This window comes from Poromitra crassiceps (assembly GCF_964638095.1).
Source record: "Poromitra crassiceps genome assembly, chromosome: 1".
Lineage (NCBI taxonomy): Eukaryota > Metazoa > Chordata > Actinopteri > Beryciformes > Melamphaidae > Poromitra > Poromitra crassiceps.
The window spans coordinates 15,118,928-15,134,117 of record NC_139623.1 but is presented as its reverse complement, the minus strand read 5'-3'; the positions used below and the strand labels follow the sequence as shown (position 1 = coordinate 15,134,117).

The window sequence follows — 15,190 nt, the reverse complement described above, 5'->3', positions numbered from 1 at the left end:
ATGGAAAAGATGGTAATCTGTAGCGATGGTGATGTTGGATCTGAGGTGGAACATCTGCCCAATGAGAGTAGTGAGTGCAGATATGACCATGGATACAGTTGTCAGGGATTGACTGTAAACCTGTGTGATCAGAGGAGCTCACAGGCACTCAACCCAAACCAACTGCTCACCTCCACGAGTTACCATTATGACATCTCACACCTCAAGACATACCAGTGTCCCCAGCAAGAGAGTCCCTCCATGCTGGTAAATTGTGAGAATAATCAACGTGGCAGACCGTTTGAAGGTGTAGCTCAGTCCTTCTGTCCCCCGACTCAGATCCCCCAGGACCGTCCCATACCCACCCTGCCCCACGAGGAAGACTGGCTGTTCACCGACATCCTCCAGGACAAGACAGAGTCACCTGGGTGCTAGTTAGGGAAGCCAGTTGTTGCCTATTGAACCAATGTGAAGAGCTCTGTGAGTCATATTTCACACTCTTCAGCCATAGTGCCTGTTCTCCCAGTGTGCATGTCGAGGGTTTAGGGCGAAAGGGGCAAACTGTTAAGTCACCTTTTCCTTATATTAGACAGCAGAGCAAATCACTTTAAATGATCGCATCTTGTTTATTCAAAACATATCACAGGAATTTCATACTCATTAGTATTACAGCGATTGAGATTCAGAAAATGTATATATAAAAAGTGATTAGGTTATAGGTTCAGTTAAGCCCTTTTGTGCCAAATTTAAAATTTAATTTTCACCGTGTTTTGGATTTTCCAATTTATTGTAAGACATTGCATGTGGTTACAAATGTGTTTGACCATTACCAAGAGCTTTCAAATGATATAATTTGAACCAAAATGTCATTTACACCCCTTTTGTACCAAACCTTCTGTGTACGTTTGCTAAAACTGTTAATTCTGTGAATTGTGGGCGTGTGAATCTCAGTCTGTCTGAAGTCATGATAAAGTGATCTTATTAACTGAAGTGTGTACAGTATTATGACTGTTGGAAGTGCTGTCAAATAAACAATGATAAATACTTAGGTAATAATACTAATAACTCCTGTAAGGTGAGTGTGTACGTGTATGTGCGTGTGTCCAGCATGTACCCACAAATAAACAAACAGCCACACAGAGATCAAAACCAACAACATATATTAAAGTTAACCCCGGTCAGATGTCTTATAATTACAGCATCATAAAAAAAGAAAGAAAAAAGCGAAACAATAAAACACATTTCCAAAATGCTTCAAGTTCCACAGTAGCCATAAACAGAGGGGTGAAAATAACACCTTTAAGAAGCACCGGCCTTGTGTCTTGCTACAAGTGAACAGACACTTGAACTGATCCGTTCTCGTTCCAGCAGTTCAATTCCATTCCATTTGCCTTGGGATTTTGATCTATCAAGGCATCTACAGCACATTTAGACACTGATATGACATTTTGAGATGATAACATTGAAGTGAACAAACAGTTAAAGTGACAGATTGTATCCTGATAACACATTCATACCAGCTCAGTTCGTTGACATAATGCCATGACGGCCGCTCTGCAGATCTGTGACCTGACAAGCGGAGGCAATCTACTGACGATGTCTGGCTGTGTTTATCCCCATTAGTTGTGTGTAAAGTGCAGCATTTACACAGTATCTTACAAAACACCCCATCAAACAGAATCATTTGCATATTGACAAAATAAAAGAATCATACATACAGAAAAAATTAAATAAAAAACATCATAGGGTATTAAATATATGTCGTTGCTTAGTAGTCAAAGACAATCTCATTCTTCACCCAGTTATCCCTCAGTTTGATCTTTTTTCATAATAATCCGTCACTAAACTTGAGTCACGGTGAACCTGGCTTGGCAAAAAACATACATGTCTAAAAAAATGTAAAAGGACACACATGGGACGTTAAGCCTGGTAACTATTGTACATACAGTAGATACAGGTTCACTCACATGGGACGTTAAGCCTGGTAACTATTGTACATACAGTAGATACAGGTTCACTCTTTTTGTTTTATAAGTGCAGATGTTACCTTTGCAATGCTGCCTCAGAGTAAAATCTACTCTACCTACTTAGTGTATTTCATCCCATATGCATTAGAATAAAACTAAGAGGGAGCAGTAATGATTAACCAGTTTTCAGAAAGCAACAGTAGACAACCCTGATTACCGAACACAACTGCTCCTGTGTATAATCAATGGTAAACGCCAACGGCATTGTTAATTCTTTGCCATATGGCATATGTTTCCAGAATGAAAAAGAAAAAGAAAACAACAACTTTATGAACAATTCTAGAAACACCATTTGTGATCTCAACTACAAAATCTTTATCTGCTTTATTTCCCATTGAAAATGAAAGCACACATTTGTTCCTGTTAGGTTGAGTAGCTGAAGCAGCATGTCCTGGTTAATCAAGACATCGCCCTGTGTGTCTTGGTCTAAAAACTAGACATCACATTATCTTCCTGTACAGACTTACTGTACAGCTGTGTCAGGCATATAGGTGCAAGAGGGAGTCAGAAACTAAAAATACCGTAAAATACTGTTAAAAAAATACCGTTATCTGTCAAAAGATAAATAAAACACGAGTGAAACATGCTAGGGAAATAGAGATGTTTCAACAAAGGGAGGGGGATCTTCCACGCCAGGTGTCTTTTCCAGAATTAAGGGGAAACTGATCAGTGCTAAGAGCAGCACTCAATCAGATACCACACGTTTTTCTAATTTTTTTTGTGTCATTAGCTTGAGTAAAAACAAAAAAATCTACTTCTTGTGCTACTTGCCATTCATTTCATAAAAGTGTTTTTGACGTTTCATTCTTTACTGCCTCCATTGTCACATGAATGTGAAAGCGCTGTGGGTCTCTCTGTCACATGAATGTGAGAGCGCTGTGGGTCTCTCTGTCACATGAATGTGAAAGTGCTGTGGGTCTCTCTGTCACATGAATGTGAGAGCGCTGTGGGTCTCTCTGTCACATGAATGTGAAAGCGCTGTGGGTCTCTCTGTCACATGAATGTGAAAGCGCTGTGGGTCTCTCTGTCACATGAATGTGAAAGCGCTGTGGGTCTCTCTGTCACATGAATGTGAAAGCGCTGTGGGTCTCTCTGTCACATGAATGTGAGAGCGCTGTGGGTCTCTCTGTCACATGAATGTGAAAGCGCTGTGGGTCTCTCTGTCACATGAATGTGAAAGCGCTGTGAGTCTCTCTGTCCAACAATCTTCTACACACGAATGAGATGGAATTTTCTCTACTAAGGAATCATCCAGGTTAGTCACCCGACGCTTGGTGGAAAATCTAAGCAGCCTCAACTCCTGTCTTCTACTCTACTCTACGCTACTCTACGTTTACTACAAATTTAAGTCCCTTTTCTCATCCATACGCCCACCATTTGGTTAAACACAAAAGCTTTGTTTGATTAATAATTTACACAGTTAATCAGTAAAAATCAATATTACAATGTACAAGATGCTTGTTCAAAATAAAATATGATGCATTTGTTCAAATGCATAAATGTCTAAACTCTAAAACAATGAAAGAATGAGCCTTTGTCACAATCTCTTCTGTTTTGAGTATTAGATAAATCGATACAGTTCTCCACAGCTTATTTCTAGACGTAAAGTTGTTTTGCCGTGGAACACATCCCATACATTTCTATTTCTTTTCTGTGAAGAAACCAAAATGACAAAAGGATACAGCAAAACTAAAGTGACCTAAAGCAGTTAAATACAGTAATCTGCTAGCAATTCAGACCAGGTCCCAACCCTATATCTCTTCCATGGATGTTTGCCTGTGACACCTGAAGGCTAAAGGTCTTTTCAGACCAAAAGTGAATAATGTGTGCGAATAAATCGCACGCCAAAAAAACAAAAACAAAAAAAAACTAACCCATTTATCTCTATGGGACTATCCACATGACACACCAAATCAGAAAATAAGTAATAAATAAATCTGCACCGCGAAATATGGAAGTTTCTGATTTGCTGCAGGTAGACTCGTAGAGATAAATGGGTTTGGTTTCTTTAATTGCTGTGCGATTTATTGGCACAGATTATTCGCTTTTGGTCTGAAAAGACCTTAAAGCTGACTGAAAAAAGACTGTGCTGAGCATAACTACGCAGCGCATAAAGTTCAGGCTGAGAAGAGAGCCGGACATCAGTGCCAGCAATACCAGAAGTAATCATAACATGCTTGCCCACAAGACAGAATCATACAGAAAACAACCAGCAATCAATAACTTAGGTTCATATTTAGCTTGATATAAATTATACAAATTCAAATAGCTGTAGTCAATGAGAAGCAATATGTTAAAGAAACTATCTAGTGCTATCTACTGCAAAATCTAACTACATACAGTTCCTAATCTATCTAAATAGGACATATCATTTGAAAGAACCTTAATGCAGCGGTGCACCAAGCTTTACTGCATGTTGGTTGCCTTTTATGGTTAGTTATGAAAAGGATATGATTGTTGGTGTCATCACAATCATGACACGATATGAAAAATGTATTAAATATGTTACGGGACTTGTCGAGTGACAATTATGATCGAAGGTTAGCAGAATGCTTCCCGGGGTCATGATCAGGTTAGCAGAATGCTTCCCGGGGTCATGATCAGCCATTCAAAAGTTGATGCTGGCTTGTTCTCAGCTGCACATTAAATATCAACATTACCAATGTTGTCACTGCTCTATGTATTGCTCTCTCACTAAACATGTGTCACAACGTGTATATTCTCTTTCCTCCACTCTTTCCTTTCCGTTTTGATCCAATAATGATTTCCAGATCATTTCAAGTTTCATTTAAGGTTTTTTAAAACGTTTAGTAAAATATACAGATGTTAAGTTGTTTATCACACTTGCAATCAGAGCATGGCCTTGACACACACACTTAGATGACTTCCACTTGTTAATAACTATTTTCTGCAACATGTAGATTGTCTCAATCCTTTTGAGAACTAATTTCTCCCTCATGTTCTAGTCCAGCAGCCCTTTGCGGAATCAGGTAGATTGTACATTTCCTAGCTATCCTCGTCAAAGAGTTAAACATGGCTTAAATATTGAAAATGTAATACTTCTTAAAAGACGTGGTAGCCATATTGTTTCCTGCCCTGTAAGCGTTGTACAGCATCATGGAATTAGATGACGACTATGCTGATATAATTAGCTTTCCCCTTGGAATTCTGGGAGGTGTAGTTTAGCTTCCCAGAAATGCATTTACATAAATGTAATGCAGAGATTTACAGTCTTATGGGTTAGTTCTGTAACTCAGTGCATTGAAACTAAAAATCTACTCCAGTTGTCTCCTCTGTGAAGAATGTTGTGTGTGTGTGTGTGTGTGTGTGTGTTTGTGTGTGTCTGTGTGTTTCTGCTCTTCCTCTGAAAAAGGAAGCAAAACTATAAAGAGCCGTTTATCTTTATGTACTATAATGTTCTGTTCTGTACTGTGTGCATGTCACTCCTTCACCCCTGAGTAGTTGAGGCTGTAAGAGGCCATTGCGGGTGTGTATCTGTGAGTGTATGTGGGTATCTGAGGTCTTTGTGTGTGTCACTCAGTGTTGTTGAGGCTGTAGGGTGGTGGTGGGTCCAGGCTGTGTTCGGAGGAGGGAGTTGGGGTCCCCGGGGGTCCAGAGGAGGGGGTTGGCGAGGCGGGCGGCTCCTCTGAGTCAGAGTTCTCCAGCGAGAGGTCATCAACCAACGCCCTGCGTCCGCGCATCGCCAGGGGCAACGGGGCGCGCCTGGAGAGGGAGAGAGTGTGTGTTAAGTTAACATCACGCTGCGACCATGTGGTGTGAGACCCCCAGGACAGGGATTCCTCAGGATAAGTCAACGGTTTAATTACTTAAATCATGAATTAATTTCAATTATTAATCAAGTATCCTTCAGGCAGAAGGGGAGAAAAACTGGAATATTGGAATTTGAGGGCAAGATTTGAAAAGCAATTTCAGGTGGTGAAACTACAAGATGAATAAAAAATCACTCTAGACACAATGAAACTACCATATTTCCTCTAATAGTGGCGAGGTCTGCGATGGCCGGGGGCGTGGTCAACACGAACAAATAAAGGTCGGGACAAATACAGGCCAGGGGGAAAAACAAAGGAAAAAACAACGGTGGATACCGGTAAACTCCTGTTAAGGGAACTGTAGATTGTAGTAACGTACAAATGCCACAAGATGGCAGTAGCTACATTTGAAGTACCATACATAGGGACCCGTGCAAGTGTCAGTGACAGAATTTTCCACACACCCATGCCACACTCAGTAGCAGAGTGCTAGGCTTCATAATGATATTAGCTTTCTCCTCTCTTTGCTTTTTCAACTAACATTACAGTCTCTGGAGCATGCCGTCGTTGATTACCATAATTATCGTAATCCATTGCCGTAAAAAAAACAAAAAAGCTACCTAACGATCCCCAAGCGAAGCAGATCAGAAAACAAGGAGGCTTCATACTAAAATATGAGCAAGTATCGTCCAAAAAGTTAATTCAGTCTAACTTAAATGTAACAGTAATTAAATGTAACAGTAATTAAATGATTCATGATATATGATTCATATATGTCCTATTTCTTATCAAACAGAGGGGATTAGAAATAAAGGGCTGTCTTTAATATAAATCGGCTTCCAATAAATAAAAGGCCCGGGCCAATATAGAGGAAATACGCTCATAAAAATGTTATGGAACTACAGATTAATTGCACATAAAAAACAAACAAACAAACAAACAAACAAACAAACACACAATTGCCAGCAAACATGTAGAGTATATGTTGTTGGACACCACACCCATCCACATCCTATACACACCGATCACACACACACAACCACACAGTGACCTACTTCTCTGGTCTCCATTCAGGGATGCTGAGTAGTGGTGTGACGCAGACAGATGGACAGTGTGTCAGTGTTAGATGAACACAAATGGATGCAACGAAAGAGCAAAGCAAAACAAACCATATCATGTTAATGAAGGGGTTAAATCAAAACACGACAAAAGATGACGATTCACACCGAAGGAACGCTCACCCCAGACACACACAAATAGACACACACACACACACACACACACACACACACACACACACACACACACACACACTCCTGGTTACCTGAGCTGGCTGCGCAGGGCGGTGATCTCGCGCGTCATGCTCTGACTGCTGTCTGTGAGCTCCTCTAGCTCTCTCTGCAGCTTCCTCTTCTGAGCGTTGGAGCGCGAGTTCTCCTCCTCCACCTCCTCCAGCTGCCTCTTCAACTGCCTCAGCCGGCCCATAGACTTATCCAGCTGGAGGAGAGAGAGAGAGGGGGGGGGGGGGGGGGGGAGGGGGCAGTGATTGGAGAGAAGAGGGAAAAGGGATAGTGCGTAATGGAATGGAGGAAACAGGGTAAGAGAACGAGGGGGGAGAGGGAAGGAGATAAGAGAGAGAAAATAGAGATTAGTCTGAGAGCAGGAAGACTGATGGGGATCAGGAGTGAGGTTAAATCTGACAGATTATCAGCGATGATGTTTTGGGAGAAGAGTCTGTCTCGCTGCTGTGTGCTGGGGGATTTATTTGGGGAGTGGAATATCCCCTTCCTTCCCCATGCACACACAGATGCCACGGCGGGATTAGGATTAGATTAGGATGGACTGAGCCGGATAAATCGCTCATTTTGGGATAATTTTTCAACACTTTCTCTTTGTGCCGAGGTCAAGGCAAGCTTAGGTCACATGACCCCCATTAAACTATACGGATCGGTCGCTGCCTATGTTGCTCTGTGCTGACTCCCATGGCTCATACCTGCTCTCTGTACTGGTCTGCATGTCTCCTCTCATCCTCTGCCTGCATCATCACCTCCTTCAGTGGCTCATACCTGCTCTCTGTACTGGTCTGCATGTCTCCTCTCGTCCTCTGCCTGCATCATCACCTCCTTCAGTGGTTCATACCTGCTCTCTGTACTGGTCTGCATGTCTCCTCTCGTCCTCTGCCTGCATCATCACCTCCTTCAGTGGCTCATACCTGCTCTCTGTACTGGTCTGCATGTCTCCTCTCGTCCTCTGCCTGCCTCATCACCTCCTTCAGTGGCTCATACCTGCTCTCTGTACTGGTCTGCATGTCTCCTCTCGTCCTCTGCCTGCCTCATCACCTCCTTCAGTGGCTCATACCTGCTCTCTGTACTGGTCTGCATGTCTCCTCTCGTCCTCTGCCTGCATCATCACCTCCTTCAGTGGTTCATACCTGCTCTCTGTACTGGTCTGCATGTCTCCTCTCGTCCTCTGCCTGCATCATCACCTCCTTCAGTGGTTCATACCTGCTCTCTGTACTGGTCTGCATGTCTCCTCTCGTCCTCTGCCTGCATCATCACCTCCTTCAGTGGCTCATACCTGCTCTCTGTACTGGTCTGCATGTCTCCTCTCATCCTCTGCCTGCCTCATCACCTCCTTCAGTGGCTCATACCTGCTCTCTGTACTGGTCTGCATGTCTCCTCTCGTCCTCTGCCTGCATCATCACCTCCTTCAGTTTCTTCTCCGTCTTCCGCACCAGTTTGTTGGCTATTGCTCGCTCCCTGAGAGAGACAAAAAAGTTCAGGATAAATGACCTGTTAACACCAAGTAGGACTGCAACCAATGGTTATTTTCATTGCCGATTAATCTGTTGATTATTTTCTCAATTAATTGATTCGTTGTTTGGTCTATAAAAAAAAAAAAGTTGGAAAACTGTGAAAATTGTCGATCAGTGTTTCCCAAAGCCCACAATGACATCCTCAAATATCTTGTTTTATCCTCAACCCAAACATATTCAGTAAGTCAAACCAGAAAATATTCACAATTAAGAAGCTGGAATGAGAGATTTTGTTTTCTTAAATAATTCTTCAAACCAATAGAGCACCGCAGGAATGAGTCCGGGAGTAGTATGGAAGACGGAAATCCTGGACTTCCTGGATCTTACGGGAAAAAGTCAATGGGGTTGTAGAATGGGGATTTCACTTAAATGCATAAAACAAGGGTGCTTTCTCACTGGCGCCCCGGTACCGTTCCCAAGCACACTTGTCCCCAAATTGACCCCAGTTTCGGAACAGTTGAGTGTGAACGTTGTGTTCTGCGCCCCGGCGCACAACAGGGAACCGTGACAGGATCCACTTGAAAATGTGGTCCGGGGAGCGTTTTGGCGTGCCCGGGCACGCAACACTTGCCAGTGTTCCAACCGTTCCAAACCTCATAGACAACAAACGGGTGCGATAAACTCCACGCATAGTTGATGACGCAAATGCACTCTGTTCCGTTCCCGAGCGCGGAAGAAATGTTAAATGTGAGCGGGGGGAGAGGGGAGGGGGGGCAATCGTTCCCGGGTGCGGAACGGAACGAAAGCAATCGTTCCCAGTGAGAAAGCAGCCTAAGGTCTGTGGTTAACAAAAGTTTATGGGAGTGGTAATTTGGGTTCAGCAGGATAATCTTCACAAACGTGAATAACTTTTATGACTTTTGAAAACGTAAATGGATTTTATTTTTTTTGGGCGGTGTTAGGATGACGTCACCATTCCTACGTTGACGTCGTCATTCCTACTATGATGTCATCGATCACTGATGATGTCATGATCCACCTGTGATCCACCTGTGTCTCCACCAAGTGTCTCAATCATGCCTTCCGATGGCCTCGCTGGTGATGTCATAACACATGTGATGTCATAACACAGGTGATGTCATATTCGGGTCTATAAGGGCCTGCTCCTGCAGGCCTTGGCCAGTGATTGATAAATTCTCATCAAGGATCATGCCAATCTCTGCAATCTCTGCAACCGTTCCCAAAACCTCGAACAGTGCAGCCCCAGCCATCAAGTTCCACAACACCCCAGCTTCATCAACTACCCGCGAATAGATCCACATGTCTAACACCGATCCTGACAGTATCAATCACTCAGAAATGGATCTAGCGGGCAAATTTCTCACCCCAATCAAGGAGGAGGCCCCCAATCACTCTGAAGCGGATCTAGCAGACACACTTCCGCCAGTCAAGGAGGAGGCTCCCGAGACCCCAGTTTCCCCGCCGGCCACGTCAGGTGGTCCACCAGGCGACACCTCCCAAACAGCACTGATTTCTACTATTTCTGACCTGGGCGCGCGACTCGCGGACATGCAACTGGGGCAGGCGCTCTACGCGAACGTCCTTCGGGACGTGCTCGACGGCCAGAGGGAGGCAGCTTTCAAGGCTTCCCAAGCCGATGATCGGCACGCCCTCCTGGTTGGTCGGCTAGATCTTCTCACCCCAGTACCACCTAACCCCCCTGCTGCTGCTTCTACTTCCTCCCCCCCGGGGTTTCTGCAGCAGGCGGCCCCACAGGGCGCCGGGGCGGGCTTCGTAGGGCCTAGCCGCATCTCGGCCCCCGCCCAGTTTTCATGCCTGAAACGTTCACTGGTACCGGCCGCGATTGGTCGGACTGGTCTGAACATTTCGAGCTTGCTGCCAAGGTGAATGGGTGGGATGACCAATTAAGATTAGAATTTATGCCATTGCTGCTGTCTGGCCGCGCTCGGGACTTTTTTAGTGGCCTTTCAGCAGAGACTAAGGGCGATTTCACCTTGTTGAAGGCCGCTTTGGCTAGATGTTTCGAGCCGTACGATAGTGAGGGCTGGTCTCGGGCGAGCCTTGCTTCAAGACGCCGGCTACGTGGCGAATCAGCCCAGGAGTTTGGCAGCCACCTGCGGAGGCTTGTTAGTAGAGCCTACCCCTCGGCTGACGCTCACACCCAGGATCTGTTGGCGAGGGAGCAGTTCATTACCCATTTTGCATCCGGTGAGCTCCGCTTTAACCTCCGTCGTTCCAAACCCCCCACACTGGAGACTGCTATGGATGTTGCGTCAGAGTGGGAGAACCTAAGATCCTTGGAACTGGGTGAAGTCACCCCTAGCGCCAGGGTTGGAAGGATCCTAGGGGGCCTGGAGGTCGACTTTGGACAGGCTGAGGCTCTGAGTTTGAGCCAAGTTTGGACCGAGGTCGAAAGACTCAGGTCCATGATCCCGGCCGGGGGAGCTCGGGCGGGCCAAGAGACGCCCAACCGCGCCGCAGATGCCGTTCCTCACCCTGCCCCCTCCGCTACCGCGGCCCTTGCCGCTGCCCCCCCCTCTCGATCGGGCAGAGACCACCTCTCCCCTGAGGAAAGACAACGCCGTATCCGCGACAACCTCTGCCGTTATTGTGGTTTCCCGGACCATGTGGTCGAGGACTGCCCCATCCGCTTGAGAGGACGCAGGACACCAAAAGACTAGGCTCAGTAGCCGTTGGGCAGATGCTACTGAGCCAGACCGACTGCGCCCCTCTGCCCGTATCGTCGTTTGATTGCACCCTCTCGTGGCGGGGCCGGCCACTTGCCCTCCCAGCCTTCGTCGACTCGGGGGCGGAGGGGTGCTTCTTGGACCGCGGTATTGTTACTCGACTGGGCGTGGGGACCGTCCCACTTTCCCCCGCCCTTGAGGCCATAACCCTCGGGGGCCAGCGCTTCGCCCAGATTACTGAAAGAACCATGCCAGTTGACCTTCGCTTTTCTGGGAACCATCGGGAGACAATTCACTTCCACGTGACTGACTGTCCCAACACTCCCGTGGTCCTCGGCCGCCCCTGGTTAAACCTGCATAAACCCTTCCTCCAATGGTCCCCAGGCAAGGGCAAGGTGGTCTCGTGGAGCCCCTATTGCCATGCAAATTGCCTGGTCGCCGCGCTCTCTCCGGCTTCCCCTGCACCGGTGTCGGCTGCGGCTCCCACGGATCTGTCGTCCGTTCCCATGGTTTACCATGATTTGGCCCCGGTGTTCGGGAAGGAGCATACGCTGTCCCTCCCTCCCCACCGGCCGTTTGATTGCCCTGTTGACCTTAAGGCCGGGGCAACCTTTCCCCGGAGCCGGCTATACAACCTCTCCCGCCCTGAGCAGGAGTCCATGAGGACCTACATCCGTGACTCCTTGGCTGCGGGCATCATTAGGCCCTCGTCGTCCCCGATGGCCGCTGGGTTTTTCTTTGTGGGGAAGAAGGATGGGACCCTCAGACCATGCATTGATTTCCGAGGGTTGAACGACATCACGGTGAAGAACACATACCCCCTGCCACTCATTAGCTCTGCCTTCCCACCCCTTCATGGCTCCAAGATATTCTCCAAACTTGATCTAAGGAATGCCTACCACCTTGTCCGCATTAGGGAGGGGGACGAGTGGAAGACGGCCTTCAACACTTCCCTTGGCCATTTTGAGTACCTGGTTATGCCTTTCGGGCTTACTAACGCCCCCGCCGTCTTCCAGGCTCTCATAAATGACATTCTGAGGGATATGATCGGCCTCTTCGTGTTTGTCTACTTGGATGACATCCTCATCTTCTCTCAGGATTTTGACGACCATCAACAACATGTCCGCCTAGTGCTCCAACGGCTGTTGGAGAACAGCCTCTTCGTCAAGGCTGAGAAGTAGGGATGCACGATATATCGGCAATCATATCGGTATCGGCCAGTATCGGCCGATTTTTTTACATATCGGTCATATCGGTATCGGTCAGATGTTGCAATGTTAATATCGGTTATCATTATCAGCCAAATTCTTCACATTGATATGAAATAATGCAGTAAATCTATGATTTATGGGCTTTTCCAAAGGCTTTGCAAATAAAGAAATGCATAACTTTTTCAAATTCAGTGTTAACATGTGTTTTTCAGTATGTACAAAATGTGATGATCATAAAAATGTGGTTTTATACAGATCATATCGACATCGGTAAATATCGGTTATCGGCCATAACAGCAATGTTAATATCGGTTATCGGCATCGGCCAAAATTTTCATATCGGTGCATCCCTACTGAGAAGTGTGAATTTCATGCTTCCACTGTGTCCTTCCTCGGATATGTGATTGCCGAAGGTGAGTTGCGCATGGATCCCGCCAAGGTCGCGGCTGTGGCGGATTGGCCTGAACCCTCTACCTTGAAACAGCTTCAACGGTTCCTTGGGTTTGCCAATTTTTATCGACGATTTGTCCGCAACTACGGCAGTGTGGCTTCCCCTCTTACCGCCCTCACCTCCACCTCTACTCCGTTTCGGTGGACCCCCCTGGCCAAGACTGCTTTTAGCGAGCTCAAACGCCGTTTCTCTACAGCTCCCGTGCTCTCCCAACCTGACCCAGAACTGCAGTTCATCGTTGAGGTTGATGCCTCAGAGACTGGAATTGGGGCTGTTCTCTCTCAACGCTCTCCTGGAGATCATAAGGTCCATCCTTGCGCCTTTTTCTCGTGTAAGCTTTCACCCGCTGAAGCCAATTATAACGTCGGCGATCGTGAGCTGCTGGCAGTTAAGTCAGCTCTTGAGGAGTGGCGCCATTGGCTGGAGGGTTCCAAGCTCCCGTTCGTCGTGTGGACGGACCACAAGAACCTGGCCTACATCCAGGCCGCTAAGAGATTGAATTCCCGGCAGGCCAGGTGGACCCTGTTTTTCGGGAGGTTCAACTTCACCTTAACTTACCGACCGGGTTCTAAGAACGTCAAGCCAGACGCCCTGTCCCGCCAGTTCTCTGCTGACATACGGGCTGAGCCCGAACCCGTGTTGCCTGCGGCCTGTTTTGTGGCCGCGGTAACGTGGGAGATTGAATCGCGTGTCCGTCTAGCCTTACAGGGACAGCCTGACCAAAAGGGGGTCCCGCCGGGACGTCTATTCGTTCCTGACTCCGCCCGTTCTGAGGTTCTTCTGTGGGGCCACTCGACGCGGCTTACTTGACACCCTGGGGTTAGACGGACCCTTGCCTTCATCCGCAGGCGCTTCTGGTGGCCCGCCATGGAGGGGGATACTAGGGAGTTCGTCGCCGCTTGCCCGGTCTGCGCCCGAAACAAGACTTCGACTAAACCCTCGTCAGGCCTTCTCCGCCCCCTTCCTATACCTCGTCGCCCTTGGTCTCATATGGCCATGGACTTTATAACCGGACTCCCCCCATCCGATGGGAACACCGTCATCTTGACCGTCATTGACAGATTCTCTAAGTGGGCTCATTTTATTCCACTTCCTAAACTCCCGTCCTCCAAGGAGACGGCGGACCTCTTGGTTTTACACGTGTACCGGGCACATGGCATTCCGTCTGACATTGTGTCCGATCGGGGGCCCCAGTTCATTTCTCAGGTTTGGAAGGCCTTCTGTTCGGCTCTTGGCACGACTGTCAGCCTCTCGTCGGGTTATCACCCGCAGACTAATGGCCAAGCCGAGAGGGTCAACCAGGAGTTGGAGACCATGCTGCGTTGCACCACAGCTGCTGACCCCTCCCACTGGAGTGCCCAGTTGCCGTGGGTTGAGTACGCCCACAACACGCACCCCAACGCCTTTTCCGGCATGTCTCCCTTTGAATGCTGCTTCGGTTTTCAGCCGCCCTTGTTCCCCTCTCAGGAGGAGGAGGTTGCGGTGCCTTCCATTCAGACACATTTGCGCCGTTGCCGTCGCACGTGGAAGAGGGCTCGCGCATCACTATTACGTTCCTCTGCCAAGACGCAAGTCCAGGCTAACCGCCGCCGCACACCGCCCCAGCCTATGCACCGGGTCAGAGAGTGTGGCTCTCGTCTCGGAACGTTCCCCTGAAGGTTGAGTCAAGGAAGCTTGCGCCCCGTTTTATCGGGCCTTTTGTTATTGAGCGGGTTGTGAACCCTGCGGCTGTCCGCTTGGTTCTACCTGCTTCTCTCCGTCGCATCAACCATACCTTCCACGTATCCCAGGTCAAGCCGGTGCACTCTAGTCCCTTGTGCCCTCCTGCGGCGGCCCCCCCGCCGCCTCGGTTAATCGACGACCACCCTGCCTACACGGTCCGGCGGCTGTTGGACAGGCGACGCAGGGGTCGTGGGTTTGAATACCTGGTGGATTGGGAGGGGTACGGCCCCGATGAACGCAGTTGGGTTCCCCGCCGGTTCATCCTTGACGCTGCGCTCATTCGGGATTTCCTTGCGGCTGATCGGGCGCCGGGTGACGCCCGTTGAGGGGAGGGTACTGTTAGGATGACGTCACCATTCCTACGTTGACGTCGTCATTCCTACTATGATGTCATCGATCACTGATGATGTCATGATCCACCTGTGATCCACCTGTGTCTCCACCAAGTGTCTCAATCATGCCTTCCGATGGCCTCGCTGGTGATGTCATAACACATGTGATGTCATAACACAGGTGATGTCATATTCGGGTCTATAAGGGCCTGCTCCTGCAGGCCTTGGCCAGTGA

General features: G+C 47.7%; 1 protein-coding gene across 1 annotated transcript in view; it reads right to left on the bottom strand.

Annotated features, from left to right (window-relative positions):
• Positions 1-1,122: 1,122 nt before the first annotated feature.
• myh14 (myosin, heavy chain 14, non-muscle) overlaps positions 1,123-15,190 on the bottom strand; it is a 77,656-nt gene continuing 63,588 nt past the window's right edge. Inside the window, exons 40-43 of the mRNA XM_083639617.1 lie at positions 8,427-8,535; positions 7,101-7,273; positions 6,832-6,855; positions 1,123-5,729 (exon numbers count right to left, since the gene is read on the bottom strand). Of these exons, the coding sequence (XP_083495743.1) occupies positions 5,540-5,729; positions 6,832-6,855; positions 7,101-7,273; positions 8,427-8,535 (496 nt within the window). The 3' untranslated portion in view covers positions 1,123-5,539. The remainder of the gene's footprint in view (positions 5,730-6,831; positions 6,856-7,100; positions 7,274-8,426; positions 8,536-15,190) is intronic.